This window comes from Coenobita brevimanus, chromosome 80, assembly GCF_032717465.1.
Source record: "Coenobita brevimanus isolate Jiangsu-jjx chromosome 80, ASM3271746v2, whole genome shotgun sequence".
Classification (NCBI taxonomy): Eukaryota; Metazoa; Arthropoda; class Malacostraca; order Decapoda; family Coenobitidae; genus Coenobita; species Coenobita brevimanus.
Window position 1 is genome coordinate 28,262,358 of NC_137033.1, and position 18,877 is coordinate 28,281,234.

At 43.3% G+C, this 18,877-nt stretch overlaps 1 protein-coding gene across 1 annotated transcript in view; it reads left to right on the forward strand.

Annotated features, from left to right (window-relative positions):
• LOC145409375 (dolichyl-diphosphooligosaccharide--protein glycosyltransferase subunit 1) overlaps window positions 1-18,877 on the forward strand; it is a 332,958-nt gene that overhangs the window by 226,088 nt on the left and 87,993 nt on the right. Inside the window, exon 8 of the mRNA XM_080279850.1 lies at window positions 11,360-11,542. Within this exon, the coding sequence (XP_080135976.1) occupies window positions 11,360-11,542 (183 nt within the window). The remainder of the gene's footprint in view (window positions 1-11,359; window positions 11,543-18,877) is intronic.

The window sequence follows — 18,877 nt, forward strand, 5'->3', positions numbered from 1 at the left end:
TCTCCTAATCTTTTCAACCACATCCACATCTACCCCACAACGTTCCTTCACTTCTTCATTCGTCAACCTGTCCCTCCACGTCACTCCACATGCTCCTATCAAGTAACTCATTTCCACTGCTCTCACTCTTGACTTGTTCCCCTCTTGCAAGGTCCACGCCTCGCTTCCATACGTCAGGGTAGGGATCACAATACCATCATGCAGTGACTTCTTAACTTCCATACTCATCTCCCTATTTCTCATCACTGCTTTCAGTGTGCCAACAACCTTCCTTCCCTGCTGTACCCTTTCACGTACTTCATCCCCCAAAGTTCCATCCTTACCCATCACACTACCCAAGTACTTGAATGTACTCACATTCTCCATATCCTCACCATCCAACCTCACTGCACACTTTGTGACTTCATTCCTCTCAAACACCATAACTTTGCTTTTGTTTACATTAACTTTCAGCTTCCTCCTCCTACACACTGTCCCAAATTCATTCACCAAACCTTGCAACTCCCATTCATCTTCACTCAACAATACTGTATCATCAGCAAACAGCAACACCGGAAGCTTCCAAATCTCACCCTCATTCATTAGGGCCACCCCCACATCCACTGCCCTACCTTGTACCTCCTTTACGACCCCATCCATATATATATATTAAACAGCCATGGAGACATTACACACCCCTGTTTCAGTCCCACATTGAGATCAAAGAACTCACTCAGCTCACCATCCACTCGCACCGTAGCCCTAGCTCCCTCGTACATACTCTTCACAGCACTCAACAATTTCCCCTCCACTCCATATATTCTTAATACCTTCCACATACCTTTCCTATTTATTCTGTCATAAGCTTTCTCCAAGTCCATGAAGGCAGCGTACACTTTCCTTCCCTTCTCTAGATACTTCTCCACTAAACATCTTAGAACAAATATCTGATCTACACACCCTTTTCCCTTCCTAAATCCCCCTTGTTCTTCTCCAACTAGCTCCTCTGTCATATGCCTAACCCTATCAATGAGTATTCTACCATATATTTTACCAGTCACACTAAGAAGGCAAATACCCCTATGGTTACCACATACTTCTCTCCCCCCTTTTCCTTTGTACAGAGGAACAATTATTCCTGATTTCCAGTCCTCTGGAACCCTTCCCTCTTCCCTAGCCAATCTACACAACTTCCATATTCACTCCACAACAATCTCACCCCCATACCTAAGCATTTCACCACACACTCCATCAATTCCTGGGGCCTTTCCCAGCTTAATCATCTTCATCGCTTCCACTACTTCCGACCTACTGATCTCTTCCTCCCTCCTCTCATCTCCTCTTCTCCCAGCCATTCCCAAACCACTTATACTCACACTGCTCTCACTCTCTACATTCAACAAATCCTCAAAGTGCTCCTTCCATCTCCTCAATTTCTCTCTCTTCTCCACCAACAATCTATTATTTCTATCTTTCACTCCCCTACTATTTCCCCTTTCACACTGCCTTACATTCTTTATCTCCTTCCAGAACAGTTTCTTACTCTCCCTCCATTTCACACTCAGATTCCTCCCAAACTCTTCATCCACTTTCTTCTTACTCTCCTTCACCAGTCTCTTAACCTCCCTTCTCCTGCTCACATTTACCTCTCTCTTCTCTCTCTCATCTCCCCTACCTCTACTCGCCAACCATTCACCATATGCCTTCTTCTTTTGTTCCACAGCTCGTTTCACCTCATCATTCCACCATGCTGTCCCTTGCACACCCTTTCATCTCCTCCTCACTCCACAAACCGCCTCACACGCTGCGCTTATCTCTTCCGTGAATATCTTACATACATCTTCCACCCCTTCCATCTGCTCTAGCTCATACCTTCCCAATCTTTCTTCCACTATGCTCTTATACTCTGTCCTCTTCTCACTATCTTGCAATTTCTCCACTCTTCTCGCAGGAGCTGCTTCCTCCTGTCTTCCCCTTCGCCGCCTCAACCACTTTCTTTGCAGCTCTACCTTGGCCATCACTAAGTGATGGTCCGAGACTCCATTCCCCCTCCCTCTCCACACCCTTGCATCCAACACTTGTCTTCTCATTCGCTCATCCACACACACGTAGTCTATCATTGCCTTTCGTTCAACAAGTTCACCATCCATCATCCTCATTACTCTCCATGTATACCGGTGGATCATCTTATGACGAAAGTAGGTGTTGGCTATTGCCAACCCCTTACCAGCACAGATGTCCACCAAAGCACTACCATTCCCATCTACTTCCGCTGGCACACCCCACTGACCAACCACTCCATCCACTCGTACATTCCCGACTTTGCCATTCATGTCTCCAATCAACAGCACTCTCTCGCTCCTCTCAAACTTGTCCATACATGCTTCTACTCTCGCCCCAAACTCATCTTTCACTCTTGCCACTCGATCCTCTGTTGGAGCATACACACATACAATCGCCCATGCTTGTATACCTACTTTCATCCTCACCCATGCAATCCTTGCACCCACTGTTCCATAATCTCTTATATTCTCCTTCCACTTCTTGCTTATCATCAGACATACTCCCTCTCTTGCCCTCTCATTCTCACTGACTCCCGCACATATACCTACACCGTATTCCCAATCTCTCATCCTTTCACCTTGCCATTTAGTTTCAGTCAATCCACATATATCCACTTTTGCATCCTCAAGCACTTGGACAATCTCTCTCTCTTTCACTTCATCATTCACTCCTCTCACATTTAACGTGTAAGTTAAAGCACTTAAAGAAAGTTAAAGCATTAAATAAAGCATTGTAACCAGCTAACCTGATTTATAGATTACACACGATTGGTGCATTCCAAGACAATTCGCCATCATGTCAATTCCCCGTCAAAACATGGACGATTCCCCGTCAGGACAATTCGCACCGTGGATGATTCCTCATCATTCTATAAATATACTTATATTAATCAATCAGTACTTTAATAATTATACTTATTGTTAATTAATCAATACTTTAATAACTATATTTCAGGGGGATCTATCAAAGTCTATGTTGTCTTGTTATTGTTGTGACAGCGAACAGGCTTGACAGCGAATAGTCCTGAAACCATTTTGCTCCCTGGGTCCCCTAAATGTGGTATTTTGCTGTTATCTGCCATTGGTAATCAATATGAAGCACTTTAAGTGGTTAGAGGGTTTATTTAATGTTATAACTTACAAATACAGTACTGCACAGCAAAACTTCAACATACAATTACGTAAACACAAGGCAACATTTCGATGCCGAAACCAATCGGCGTCGGAATGTTGCCTTGTGTTTATGTATTTGTATGTCGAAGTTTTGCTGTGCAGTACTGTATTTGTACATGCATAGCACCTAAGACACTATTCACACCAATAAAGGACATAAAAGAGTGAAATAGGGTGTTAGAGGTAAGTACAGTATGGAAAATACAGTACAGTACAGCATGAAACATTCTGGGTACTTACAGCAAGTCCCTGGCCATCTCAATGAATAACTGCCTCCTCTCAGACTCTGACAGTAAGAAGGATTTCCTGAAGCACTTGCAGTACACTGTTCATGAAGTCTTGCACTTAACATAGTCATTTGCACTCAGAAGTCCATTCTCTTAACACTGCACACTCTTGTCTTACTTATGCTCCATTGTAACTTAATGAAATAAGTGTTGCACTCTGCACTTTAAGTCTTTTCACTCATAAAACCATTTTCTAAACAAAACACACTCGTTAATTTATGTTAAATTTACAGTCCAAAAAATCTTTGTCTTTTCACTCAGATTTCTAATTTAACAATATTGTATGCACTGTTTTTCTTTCACTCCGCAACACTAAATTCCCGTGTGGTCTAGTGGAGAAGTTCTTGCCGTTTAATCACTGTCAGAGTCTGAGAGTAGCACAGGGAGGTGACCTAGGGGTGCTTTGCTGGGTCGTGGTGATGGCGTACCCATTGCTGACGACTGTGAAGATAGGTGCAAACTCACGTCGAGCGGTGACTCCACCATGGCTGATGTGCTGGGCTGTGGCTAGAAGCATAAGGGTCTGTCTTGGGGAGGCAACGGAGTGGAGCCAGGGCTGGGCACAGCGGGGGTCACGGGCCTGAAAAAGCTGTCAATGGTTGATTGACGCAGGGAACGACGATTCTGACGATTAATGATGCGCTGCCTGAAAGCACGCACTTCCTCCGCAAGTCCCAAGGGCCCCATCTCCCTGTCGCAGTCTGGGTGTTTCAGGTAGTCCAGAACGAACTGTAGGTGTTCCCGGAGTGCGCCCAGCTTGGGGATGGCTGGAGTAGTGTCGTGCTGAGAGGAGTCTGCATCATCGTCGCCGTCCTCGTCGGAATCTTCAAGCTAGGTACTGACACGTGCAACTGAAGATGCGATCTTGATATCAGACAGGGTCTGATACCCAGGATCGCCCTCATCGTCATCCAACCACTCACGCACTTTGTCCACATCAACATCGTCCCCATGCGCACGTAGACGTGCATGGAAGTCATCCACGTCGAAACCTGGGAAATCATGCACATCCGTTCCGAGAAGCAGACGAGACCAACCATTTTCTAGAGTCTTGACAGGGACTTCCTTCCATGCACTGGCCCAGTTGTAGATGGCATACTTGATGTTGTAGCAGCGAAGGTTTTCCAAAGTTCGCTGGCCTCGTGTGTCCCGTCCCTCCTTGCGCTCGTCCTTGTCCTCGAGAACAACCATCACCTCGTCCATGAACTTCCGTCGGTATAGCCGCTTTGTTGCCACGATCACTCCTTGATCCATTGGTTGGATGAGAGCAGTAGTATTAGGTGGCAGAAACATGCACCTAATGCGGCCATTCTCAGCCACCAAGTCCTTGTCGCATGGGTGGGCAAGTGCATTGTCGAGGAGAAGGAGGGCCTTTACCTGGTCACGTGGGATTCCCAGTTTCTCCTTCTGGTAATGTATGACCTCCTTGACGAAATGGCGGTGGAACCAGTCTTTGAAGATGTGGGCTGTGAACCATGCCTTCAAGGAATGGTACCAGACGACAGGTAGGACATCCATCACCCCACAAAGACACCGAGGCTGCTTTGCACGGCCAACAATAACGGGCTTAAGCCGGTGCATGCCATTAGCATTAGCACAACACAAAGCAGATATCCTTTGCTTGGAGAGCTTGCGGCCAGGTACACGCTTCTCCGTCTCCTCGGCTAGAGTGTTTGTAGGCAAAGAGCGATAGAATAAACCAGTTTCGTCAACGTTGTAGACTTGACCGAGAGTGAGGCCCTTCTTGTCGATCAAGCCCCTCACCCTGTGGCGAAACTCCTCTACTCCATCCTCGCTAGCGTCCAAAGCTTCGCCATGAGACTTACGGTTGGTAAGGCCATGTCGTAACTTGAACGCGAAGAACCAACCCTAGGATGCCTTGAAGTCTAGGGCATCGTGAAGCCTTGCGAACTTCTCAGCAGCAGCCTTCAGCTCCGTACCACGTACCATCACACCAGCAGCACGTTGCTGTCGATGCCAAATCAACGTGGAGCGGTCGATTTCAGCAAACTTGGGAGTAAACATCATCTTCCTCTCCACGTTGCGTTTTCTTTTCAACGAGAAGTCAGCCGTGTACTGCATGAGTTTGTCTCGGGATCTCTTGATATCAAACAAAGTAGATCGGGCCAGGTTGAACTCACGAAGGATGCGTGACGAAGACCATCCCGCATCTACTTTCTCCAATATCTCCCTCTTCTTCCCCAGAGTCAAAACCACTCTCTTCCTCTTCTCAGGCGGTGGGGCCATCATCACACACACGAAGGAGAGGCACGAGAGCAGCAGGTAAGGCACCACCACAATAGCGAGCACGTGAGCAGCCATGACGACGAGTGTACACTCATGACAAGAGACGGGCGGTAAGTGGGGAGGATGCAGGGGTGCTGTAGCGGACGTCGGAGGATTGACGCACCAAAACAAAGCTGTCCCGCGCCACGCACGCCAAGTTCAAATTATGGGCGGGAAAAAGTCGGATTTTTTCGAATATTTTGCAGTTTTCGGACCATTTTGGGAATATTGGATCCCGGGACGATTATGTCCGGTAAGTGGGGATGTCCGGAAAGTGGGCGTCCGGATAGTACGGGGATTAGTGTACTGTATATATATATATATAAGTATGTTAGTGGTAGGTGGTGGCGACCATCATCCACTCACTTGCTGTAGTGCTGCCTACTTCTTCCTTAGCCTTTATCGTTCTTTTTCTGTGCCTGCCCTCCTCTCTTCCTATTTGTCCCATCTTTCCGGTCACTTCTTATTACTTTTCTTTCGTTTACAGGTGGCTTTACATAGAGTGACAAGCCAAATGGTTTCCTGTAAGCCAAGAAACCATTTACAGTGATGGATGGTAACCATATTACCAAACCATATGTGCTCCCTACGTGTCAACAAGTGGGTTGGTGGAGGGATCTTGCCCCTCCCCGTAAAACAAATAACTCAAAGTCACATGGCCACCCCTTATGGGATGATGGCATCTGACAATATATATATATATATATACACGCAGTAAAAGTCCATTGATCTGAACACTGGTAATCCAAAAATCCTAATAATCTGAATTTTTGAAGAAGGCTGACAAAAACTGCAAAAGTAGAAAAAAATCAAAATTAAAATATTCAGACTGGTCGGCAAATGCGGCAAAGCGAAACAGTGACAGTGTGAGGAAAATCATTACAAACTTTATCAAACTTCATAAATGACTTTTATTACCACTTTTTTTTATTACCACTTACGTTTATACCCCCTGGGGGTAGGGGGGGTTCAAGAATACTCCCCCACTATCCCTGCTTGTCGTACGAGGGTTGGTGGTGGGTTAGTGCCCCACCCTGTAAAAGGAACTAACTAAAAAAGCGAATAAAGCGCCTCGGACCAGGACGGACCATACGTTGACGACTATGGAACGGACAAAGGACATTCTGAGGGTGGGAACATGGAATGTGAGAGGAGTGAATGATGAAGTGAAAAAGAGATTGTTCAGGTGCTTGAGGATGCAAAAGTGGATATATGTGGATTGACTGAAACTAAATGGAAAGGTGAAAGGGTGAGAAAATGGAAGTATGGTTTAGGTATGTGTGCGGGAGTTAATGAGAATGAGAGGGCAAGAGAGGGAGTATGTCTGATGATAAGCAAGAAGTGGAAGGAGAATATAAGAGAGTATGGAACAGTGGGTGCAAGGATTGTATGGGTAAGGATGAAAGTAGGTATACAAGCGTGGGTGATTGTATGTGTGTATGCTCCAACAGAGGACCGAGTGGCAAGAGTGAAAGATGAGTTTTGGGCGAGAGTAGAAGCATGTATGGACAAATTTGAGAGCAGCGAGAGAGTGCTTTTGATTGGAGACATGAATGGCAAAGTTGGGAATGTATGAGTGGATGGAGTGGTTGGTCAGTGAGGTGTGCCAGCTGAGGTAGATGGGAATGGTACTGCTTTAGTGGACATCTGTGCTGGTAAGGGGTTGGCAATAGACAACACCTACTTTCGACATAAGGTGATCCACTGGTATACATGGAGAGTAATGAGGAGGATAGATGGTGAACTTGTTGACCCAAAGGCTATGATAGACTACGTGTGTGTGGATGAGTGAATGAGAAGACAAGTGTTGGATGCAAGAGTGTGGAGAGAGTGGGGGAATGGAGTCTCAGACTATCACTTAGTGATGGCCAAGGTAAAGCTGCAAAGAAAATGGTTGAGGAGACGAAGGGGAAGACAAGAGGAAACAGCTCTTGTGAGAAGAGTGGAGAATTTGCAAGATAGTTAGAAAATGGCAGAGTATAAGAGCATAATGGAAGAAAGATTGGGAAGGTATGAGCTAGAGCAGATGGAAGAGGTGGAAGACGTATGTAAGATATTTACGGAAGAGATAGGCGCAACGTGTGAGGTGGTTTGTGGATTGAGGAGGAGATGCAAGGGTGTCCAAGGGACAGCATAGTGGAATGATGAGGTGAAACGAGCTGTGGAGCAAAAGAAGAAGGCATATAGTGAATGGTTAGCGAGTAGAGGTAGGGGAGAAGATGAGAGAGAGAAGAGAGAGGTATATGTGAGTAGGAGAAGGGAGGTGAAGAGACTGGTGAAGGAGAGTAAGAAGAAAGTGGATGAAGAGTTTGGGAGGAATCTGAGTGTGAAATGAAGGGAGAGTAAGAAATTGTTTTGGAAGGAGGTAAAGTAAGTAAGGCAGTGTGAAGGGGAAATAGTAAGGGAGTGAAAGATAGGAATAATAGATTGTTGGTGGAGAAAAGAGAGAGAAATTGAGGAGATGGAAGGAGCACTTTGAGGATTTGTTGAATGTAGAGAGTGACAGCAGTGCTAGTATAAATGGTTGGGGAATGGCTGGGAGAAGAAGAGATGAGAGGAGGGAGGAAGAGATCAGTAGGACGGAAGTAGTGGAAGCAGTGAAGATGATCAAGTTGAGGAAGGCCCCAGGAATTGATGGAGTGTGTGGTATGGGGGTGAGATTATTGTGGAATGGATATGGAAGTTGTATAGATTGGCTTGGGAAGAAGGAAGGGTTCTAGAGGACTGGAAATCAGGTATAATTGTTCCTTTATATAAAGGAAAAAGGGAGAGAGAAGTGTGTGGTAACCATAGGGGTATTTGCCTTCTTAGAGTGACTGTTAAAATATATGGTAGAATACTCATTGATAGGGTTAGGCATATGACAGAGGAGCTAGTTGGAGAAAAACAAGGGGGATTTAGGAAGGGAAAAGGGTGTGTAGATCAGATATTTGTTCTAAGATGTTTAGTGGAGAAGTATCTAGAGAAGGGAAAGAAAGTGTATGCTGCCTTCATGGATTTGGAGAGCTTATGACAGAATAGATAGGCAAGGTATATGGAAGGTATTAAGAATATATGGAGTGGATGGGAAATTGTTGAGTGCTGTGAAGAGTATGTACGAAGGAGCTAGGGCTACGGTGCTAGTGGATGGTGACCTGAGTGAGTTCTTTGATCTCAGTGTGGGACTGAAACAGGGTTGTGTGATGTCTCCATGGCTGTTTAATATATACATGGATGGGGTTGTAAAGGAGGTGCAGGGTAGGGCAGTGGATGTGGGGGTGGCTCTAATGAATGAGGGTGAGATTTGGAAGATTCCGGTGTTGCTGTTTGCTGATGATACAGTATTGTTGAGTGAAGATGAATGGGAGTTGCGATGTTTGGTGAATGAATTTGGGACAGTGTGTGGGAGGAGGAAGCTGAAACTTAATGTAAACAAAAGTAAATTATGGTGTTTGAGAGGAATGAAGTCAGAATGTACAGTGAGGTTGGATGGTGAGGATATGGAGAGTGTGAGTGTATTCAAGTACTTGGGTAGTGTGATGAGTAAGGATGGAACTTTGGGGGATGAAGTGCGGGAAAGGGTACAGCAGGGAAGGAAGGTTGTTGGTTCACTGAGAGCAATGATGAGAAATAGGGAGGTGAGTATGGAAGTTAAGAAGTCATTGCATGATAGTATTGTGATCCCTACCCTGACGTATGGAAGCGAGGCGTGGACCTTGCAAGAGGGGAGCAGTGGAAATGAGTTATTTGAGAGGAACATGTGGAGTGACATGGAGGGACAGGTTGACAAATGTAGAAGTGGAAGAACGTTGTGGGGTGGATGTGGATGTGGTTGAGAAGATTAGGAGAAATACACTGAGGTGGTTTGGACATGTGAAGAGAATGGAGAATGAAAGACTGACTAAGAGGGTGTATGTAGGTGAGGTAGAGGGAGGGAGAGGGAGGGGTAGACCGAGGATAAGGTGGAGGGATGGTGTTGAGAGGTATATGAGGGAGGGGGGGGTGAGTTGGAGGGAGGGTAGTCAAATGGTGGGTGACAGAGCGACTTGGAGGCATTTTGTCTGCGGCCACCCTTTCCAGGATTAGGGCGTTGGGCTATAGATAGATAGATGGACGTTTATAAAGCTTATTGATATATCATGAGTCATTTCATAGCATTGCTGCACAGTTTGCAGCCGCCAAAATGTTTGCTAGTTAATGCGCTTAGCATCATGACTTCTCTGATAATCGCAAAAGTATCACTAAACCACTTGAATTTCATCGTAGTAACTCACAGTGTAATACAACACTTTCAGCCACTCTCGTATGATTTCAGCGCGATTCGAGTGTGTATTGCTTCGTATTACTTGCGAGAGAGGGGGGGGAGGGCAGCAAGCCGGTTAGACCAGCTCATCGAGGGGTACGAGAGAGAGGGGGGGGGTAGGCAGCAAACCAGTTTAGACCAGCTCGTCGAGGGTACATGGAAGAAAAGAAATACTCCCACCCTGTCCTAACTTTTCCTCTGATGAATTAATGGCATAAATAAATGAAGTGACCAAAAGGAAGAGTTACAGTATTATTATTAACCCTGGACTTACTCCCTCTAATGGATTTACCTGCCTACAACTGCTGTTTTCAACACTACGCATTACTGGTGAGCTAAACAACCCATAACATCTCTTAACCCATGGGTGCCAGGCTAAGATCTGCTCATGCCTCACCTCAGTATGAAAAACCTTAATACCTCAGAAACTATAGGAGTTAAGGAAATTAATTAAAGACCATATTACTCACCACTCTTCTTCTTGCAGATGAAAATATCCTAAGGTCTGTAAGTCATTGCATTGATGAGTTATGACGTGAGGAATAGGACTCATTTTCACCACGAAAAAGGGATGTGTTCCTCCATCTGCCTGTGGCCGTGACTATGGCTTTTTCGTCAACCTGATAACTTCTCCATTACCAGATAAGCTAGACACAGTGGTGTCCAAGGCACACCTGGCGCCGCTGCGTCACCATTATTTTTACAGTTCATACTGACACCTGGCATTTAGGGGCTAATTTACCAGTTACAGTTCGTGTCTTCAGTAATACATTATTAAGTAAAAAATTTGTGTGATACGTAATGTCAGTATGTGCCATATTGTATTATGAATGAATGAAAAGTGTTCCATTCAACAAAATTTCCGTTTAAATATGAAATTAAGTGTCTTAGGGGTCCCACCCAAAAATCTGAAAAATCTGATAATTCGAATGATTCTCAGTCCACTGCCATTCAGATTAATGGACTTTTACTGTATATATATATACAGTTATCAGGTGGTCTACATGAATTTTGATTTGACCTAGAGTAAGGATAATGATAATGATGCTGCTGAATTTTACCATTCAGTTTTTTAATGTATTTTAACCCAGAGGCAGACCAAGGAAGATTTGGGATGTGGTCCTGCATAGAGACCTCTGAGATAGCAAAATGATTAGGGAAATGGGTGCCTTGAAGTAAATAAATTTACACATGCTGGCATGGTCAGTGGTCTTTAAATGTGACCTAAGCAAATGTCTTTCATACTCATTAATGTATCCAAGCATTCCTACCCTTTATTCGCATTTCAGGTGATCTTCTATGTACGTCTAGACCTGACCCTAAGCAAAGATGATGCCACTGAGGCCAAGATGCGAGTGTCATCTTACTGTGAGCAGGTTCATAGCCATCATGACAAGCGTGCCAGACTGTACGAGAGACTGGAGGAGGAGATACACAAACTCAAGAGCACTAAGGATGTTGCTCAATCACAGGTACAGTGCATACGCAAGTTTTTATGCCCTCAATTTACTCATTTGATGATGTGTTACTCTCAGGTGGCACGATGTTGATTGACAAGCCAAATAGTTTCATGGAGCCTGGGATATCTTTTAATTAAGAGTTGTAGCCGTATAATCAAATGGGTGCCTTGTGGTGTAGTGGGTTAAAATGCCTCGGCCAGCTATAGCCCATAATGTCTTATAACCAAGGAGTGGGTAGGGTTTATTGCACACACATGTAATGCATTTCGGGTGAGCTTGTGGATAGTCTCACCCTAAGCATTTTGACAGTTGTGTAGTCCAGCACAGCAAGTGTGCCAGTCTGTACGAAAGGCTTGAGGAGGTATCACTTCATACAAACTAAAGAGCACTGGATTTTGATCAGTCACTGGTAAGTGTAGAAGGTTTGTGCTTTTTTATTTGTATTTGGGAATCATGTGTAAAAGTGTATAGCCTATGTAATTTGATGATGCTAGGGAACTGATATGAGACTGAAGGTAACTTGGTGAGCTACATACAGCCAGCCTCGTTATATGACGGGGTTGCGTCAAGTGAAGACCTTTTGCATAATGAATTATTGCATAACAAGGTCGATATAACATGGGTTCAATGTGGTTAGGGAGGGTGACCTCAACCATGAAGACTTAAAAAAAAAAAGAAAGAAAAAAAAAAAGTTGTCCTGTGCTGGTTCGAGTTGTCACCAAGGTCCCCCCACCCCCACCCCCACCTCCCCAGGATGGAGAACAGTTGGAGGGCCTGGACGACCACTCCACAAATATGTTACATTTTACTTCACTTAATATCACACACTGCACCATTTGTTTTCTTGTGCTGTTACTTGGTGATAGCAATGGTGTTTCAGTATCCTTTCATGCACTATATAAAATGAAAGGCAGTGCTTACAGCCAGTGTAAACACTGGGGGGGCATCTTAGCTCAGTCAGCTGTATAGAGGCCTGAAAAGGGCTGGTGGTTACATAAGGTTGACACGATTTTCAACTCCCAAGTTTCAGTATTTCACGCACAAAAAAGTATCACTTCACCTAATATTGTACACTGCATAGTTTGTTAAGCACTTGTGCTGTTACTCTGTGATAACAATAGTGTTTCAGTGGCCTGTCATGCAAGAGTAGAGGCCCAAAAAAAGGATGATGGTTAGGTAAGGTTGACATGATTTCCAAGTCAGGTTTCAGTATTTCACACACAAAAAAGTATCACTTCACATACTGTTGCACACTGCATTATTTGTTAAGCACATACCCTGTTATTTGGCAGTGACACTAATGTTCCAGTGGCCTTTCATGCAAAACTGAAGGTGCAAATGGGATGATGCTTACATAAGGTTGACATGATTTCCAAGCCAAGTATAGTATTTCACATTCAGAAAAGCATTTCTTCATTAACAAATAGTGCACACTGCACTATTTGTTAAGCACTTGCACTATTATTTGGCAGTAACAATAGTGTTTCGGTGGCCTTTCATGCAAGAGTAGAAACACAAACAGGGGATGATGGTTATGTAAGGTTGACACAATTTCCAAGTCACAGGTTCTAGTATTTCATACATAAAAGTATCTGTCTGTCTGTCTATCTATTGCCAGACACCTTAAACCCGTAAGGGGTGCCCACAAACAAATCAACTCTATGTTGCCCTGTCCCCTGCCATTTCAGTGCCCCCCTTTCAGCTCACATCCCGCTCTCTCATATACCTCTCCACTCCATCCCTCCATCTCAACCTCGGCCTCCCTCCTCCTCCCCACACACTCTCCTCATTAGTCTCTCGCTCTCCGTCCTCTCTACTTTGCCAAACCACCTCAGGGTATTCCGCCTGAACTTTGTATCACATCCACATCCACACCACAATACTCCTTCACTTTCTCCTTTGTCAGTCTCTCTCTCTCCATGTGACTCCACATGCTCCTCTCAAATAACTCATTTCCACTGCTCTTGCTTGACTTGTGTTCTTCCAACAAGGTCCAAGCTTTGCTTCCGTGTGTTTGAGTTGGTATCACAATAACATCAAGCAGTGACTTTTTTTTATTTTTTTGACTTCCCTGCTCACTTCCCTATTTCTTATTACTACTTTCAAAGAACCAGCAGCCATTCTTCCATGTTGTACCCCTTCAAGCACTTCATCCTCCATTCTTCCATCCGTACTCATCACACTGCCCAAGTTCGTAAATGCACTCACATTTTCCATTTCCTCATTAGCCAACCTCTCTATACATTCGGTTGCTTCATTTCTCACGAAGACCATAACTTTTCTTTTTCCTACACTCATCTTTAGATTCAGTTTCTTACACACTCTCTCAGACTCATTCACCAAGCCTTGCAGTTCCTGTTCGTCCTCACTTAACAACATAGTATCATCTGCTAACAACATTACAGGAAGTTTCCAAACGCTGCCTTCTGTCATTAGGGCCGCCCCAGCATCGACTGCCCTACCTTGTATCTCTTTTGTAACTCCATCCATATACAGATTGAATGACCATGGAGATATGACACATTCCTTTTTCAGTCCAACATTCAAATAGAAAAAGTCACTCAGTTCACTATCTACACGCAGTACAGCCTTAACACCCTCGTGCTTACTCATCACAGCATTCAACAACTTCCCATTTACTCCACGTGTTCTTAATATTTTTTACATTCATTGTCTATCCACTCTATCATATGCCTTATCCAGATCCATGAAGGCCACATATATCTTCTTTCCCTTCTCTTGAAACTTTTCCACCGGAAACCTAAGGGTGAATGTCTGATCTACTTAACCTCTTCCTGTCCTAAAACCTCCCTGTTCTTTTCCAACCAATTCCTCTGTTATTTTCCTAAATCTGTCAATAAGTATCCTACCATATACTTTTCCTATTATGCTAAGAAGACAGATGCCCCTATGCTTACCACACGCTTCTTTTTCCCCTTTTCCTTTATACAGGGGAATAGTTATACCTGACTTTCAGTCCAATACTCCGGGACTCTACCTTTCTCCCAGGCTACTCTGCACATCTTCCACATCCATTCTACTGTTATCTGTCCCCCATGCTTCAGCATTTCACTACATACTCCATCACTTCCTGGGGCTTTCCTCATTTTGACTTTCTTCATCGCCTCCCTGCTGATTTCTTCCTCTCTTCTCACCACCACCCTTCTCCCAGCCATTCTCCAGCCACTTATTTTCACACAGCTTTCATTCTAAGTGTTTAACAGTTCCATAAAGTGTTCTCTCCTTCTGCTCACTTTTTCTCCCTTCTCCACTAGCAAGCTACCATTTTTTTCACTCACACCCCTACTAACGTCTTCATTGTTCTGTCTTACCCTCTGTACCTCTTTCCAGAACATTTTCATACAGTCCTTCACTTTACACTCAAATTCCTTCCAAATACCTTATCCATTCACTTCTTACTCACTCTTACTAATCTTTTCACCTCTCTTCCTCTTTGCATATGACTCTATCTTATGTCACTCGACTTCCTGCATGCCTTTGCTTCTCATTTAATCATTACATGCTTTCTTCTTTTGCACCACAGCTTGTCTCACTTCTTCATTCCACCATACTGTTCCTTGCACCCCCTTTTGTCTTCTCTTTACTCCACACACCACCTCATGTGCTACAGATTTCTTCTTTGAATATCTTGCACACACCTTCCACCTCTCCCATCTGGTCTAGATCATATTTACCCAATCACTCCACTTCTGTCTTATATTCTGCAATTTTCCATCCTCTTGTAGCCTTTCCATCCTCCTTGCATATACTGCTTCCTCCTGTCCTTTCCTCCCTCTGTCTTCTACTGCACCTGAACCTTGAGTTTCACCACATCCAAGTGATGGTCAGAAAGTCCATCCCTCCAACCTCTGTATGCTCTGGCATCCATTACATACTTTCTCATTCTGTCATCCATACACACATAATCAATCATCACTTTCCATTCATTCAGGTCACCTCCCACTCTTCTCATCACTCGCCATGTACACTCGCCACATATACCTGTGAATCATTTTGTGCCTAAAGAGGGTATTGGCTATCACCAACCCCCTCCCCCTCACACAAATGTCCACAAGAGCACTGTCATTCTCATCCACTTCTGTAGGCACATCCCACTCACCAGTTACTCCATTCACCTTCACATTCCCTACTTTTCCATGCATATATCCGATCAGAAACATTATATCATTCCTCTCAAACTATTCCATGTATGCTTACACATTTGCCCAGATCTCTTCTTTCACTTCTCTTTCATGATCTTGCATTGACACATACACACACCCCATCACCCACAATTGTAATCCTACTTTCAGTCTTACTCACACAGTCCTTGAACCAACCGATCCAAACTTTCTTCTGTTCTCCTTCCATCTCTTGCACACAACAAGACATACTCTAATTTTTGTCCTCTCATTCTCACTTTACTCACATATACCCCATCCATACTCCTACTCTCTCACATTCCCCCCCCCCCCCCTTCCATTTTTTCTTGGATAGTACACACATGTCCACTTTTGCACCCTCAAGCACCTGGACAATCTCTCTCTCACATTTGCATTCCCACCCCTTAAATTCCATGTTGCAATCCATACCATGTCCTTTGTTTGGTCCGTAATTGTCAGTTGTTGGTCAGTCATGGTCTGAGGCTTCTTTTTTGTGTTTATAGTTTTTTTCTGGGGAGGGGCACTAACCCTCTGCCAACCCACTTGTTGACAGGTAGGGAACATGTTGGTTGGTTGTTAGGTTACCACCCAGCATTTTAAATGATTTCGTGGTTTATAGGAAATCATTCGGCTTGCCACGCAGAGCTACACTAAAGACTGTACAGGTAACTCGCACGGAACACGATCTCACGGAACGCGCTCGCAATTATACACGGTAAGGGCTGGGATACATATAAGACAACGTAAGATTAAAAAACCATTATGAAAACTACAAATTAACGCAGGAGAGGCCTTTGAAAGATCAAATCCTCGAACGTCACCGCAGCGCGCGGTTTGTTTTGATTACGTGACGATCTAGGCGGGAAATTATTCAGTGAGTGAGACATTCCCGAGTACAGTAGCACAGTATTTGTAATTTAAATATTTACAGTACTGTACTGTTCTGGTAAGTTTATGTGCAACTTAAAGTACTATTAAATAACGTTAAAGCAAGAAATAAAGTCTTATAACCAGTTTACCTGATAGGCGTCAGAATATTGCCTTTTTTATTTGTTCGTTTTTTCCACAGTGCTGTTCAGTATTTGTAAGTTAAATATTTACTGTTCTCATATGTACTGTACTTGTAAGCACTTAAATAAAGTTAAATCATTAAATAAAGCCTTGTAACCAGATAACCCGAATTATATGATTACCCATGATCGGCGTCGGAATATTGCCTTTTTTGTTTGTTCGTTAAACTCTTACTGTACTGCTTTTCTACAGTACTGTATTTGTAAGTTAAATATTTACTGTTCTGGTATGTACTTGTAAGCAATTAAAGCATTAAATAAAGCCTTGTAACCAGTTAACCTGATTTATATGATTACCCATGATCGGCGTCGGAATATTGCCTTTTTTTTGTTTGTTCGTTAAAGACTTATAATAAGAGAAAAATACATTTTTGTCTTGGTATCTTTACCTATTTGCTCAGGTTTGCTGTAATGGTTTGCAACTTGTAGAAAACTGTGAAAACTTTCGGGAAGTGAACGAAAATCTGGGACATGACCTTGACTTCACCGTCTCATGTATCACCTGTCACTCAACTGTCAGTTCACCACCGGCTATCGTGATGAGTGGATGTACGATTTTTTCGCTCGTGGCCATGCCTAACCACACCCATTATCTCGACCCAGACAGAAAATACAACCTTTTTCCTCCCTTGCAAAACACAAACAACCACCCTGTTTACGAGACAGCAATATATATTGCGAAAATAACAAGGTAAAATGATAAAGATGAACGTAAAATGATTGAGAAAGATGAACATGTTATGACGGAAGAAATACGTTTTCCCTGTCTGTAAACGGATTTATTTCTGCTTTGTATCTGTATTCGTAATAATTAGACTTATTGTTAGTTCTGAAACTGCATTACGATTCTATTTTTAGCCATTCTCGTGGTGTGGGAGCTGGAAGTTGTGACACAACTTCCTTATTGCTAATCGGACTGACCCTCCACTTTATTCTCCCGTGGCAGAGTCTAGCCTTGGAGGACGTGCAGTTTTCTCATTTAGGACTGAAAATTCAACTCTTTCGCTCCCTTTTCCAAGCATGGGCACAACGATAACGTAAAAAATAACTCGAAACTACCATAAACATATATCAAAAAGGTGAAAATGTATTCATAACATTTTTTTTTTCCAGCCATTCCTAACAGATTATGTACTGAAATCATTCGATATCACAGTACTGCATTTCTAAGTTAAATATGTACTGTTCTGGTATGTACTTGTAGGTTAAAGCACTGGTACCAGTTAACCTAATTTATTACCTATGATCGGCGTCGGAATGTTTCCTTGTGTTTACGTACAGTATTTGTGTGTTGAAGTTTTGCTCAGGAGTACTGTATTTGTGAGTTATAACATTAAATAAACCTTCTAACCACTTAAAGTGCTTTCTAGTGACAGATAACAGCAAAACAACACATTTGGGGGGTCTAGGGAGCAAAATACGGAGTAGTTTAAATATACGCGATTTCGCACCTAACACGGCACGGTAGGAACGAAACCCTCGTGTTCCGTGCGAGTTACCTGTACTATAAAAACTAAACGCCAGTACAGTATTGCCGAATGTGGGCGTGTGACGTTCCTGTGTTTCGTACCATAAATAAATTTGTTGTTCACGCCAGACGTTCGTCTGCTGGTTATGATGTAAAATAGTATTGGAATGTGACAGGAGAATAAATGCCACAAGAGACATCCCTTTCATGTAAGAAACTTAAATATTCATAAATATGATAGCTGTTTTTTCCATGTATAAACACCGAATAATTTGGGAATAAAATTTTCCTAGGCATGCTAAAATATGTGAGATACCCAGAGCTATTCACAAAATTTTACAAGACTAAGTGTTTCTGTAGCAAATACAAGTAAACAAAACTTGCCGTGTGGTGGGGTGGCAACGTGGACCACAGTAAATGGAATAGTAACAATAGATTGTGCTCGTAAATTAATTTCAGAGTACGGTAAAAGCTCAGTTAACCGGAATACATGGGGATTCTTCCATTCCTGATATGGAATTTTCTGGATAATCGAATGTTACTCTTAGAAATTTTCTGGGAGGTCAAACTAATGAAATAGTACCAAACTTGGGACTTTATGTAAAGTATATTACTAAAAGTTGGAATACAAATATGGATGATTGTG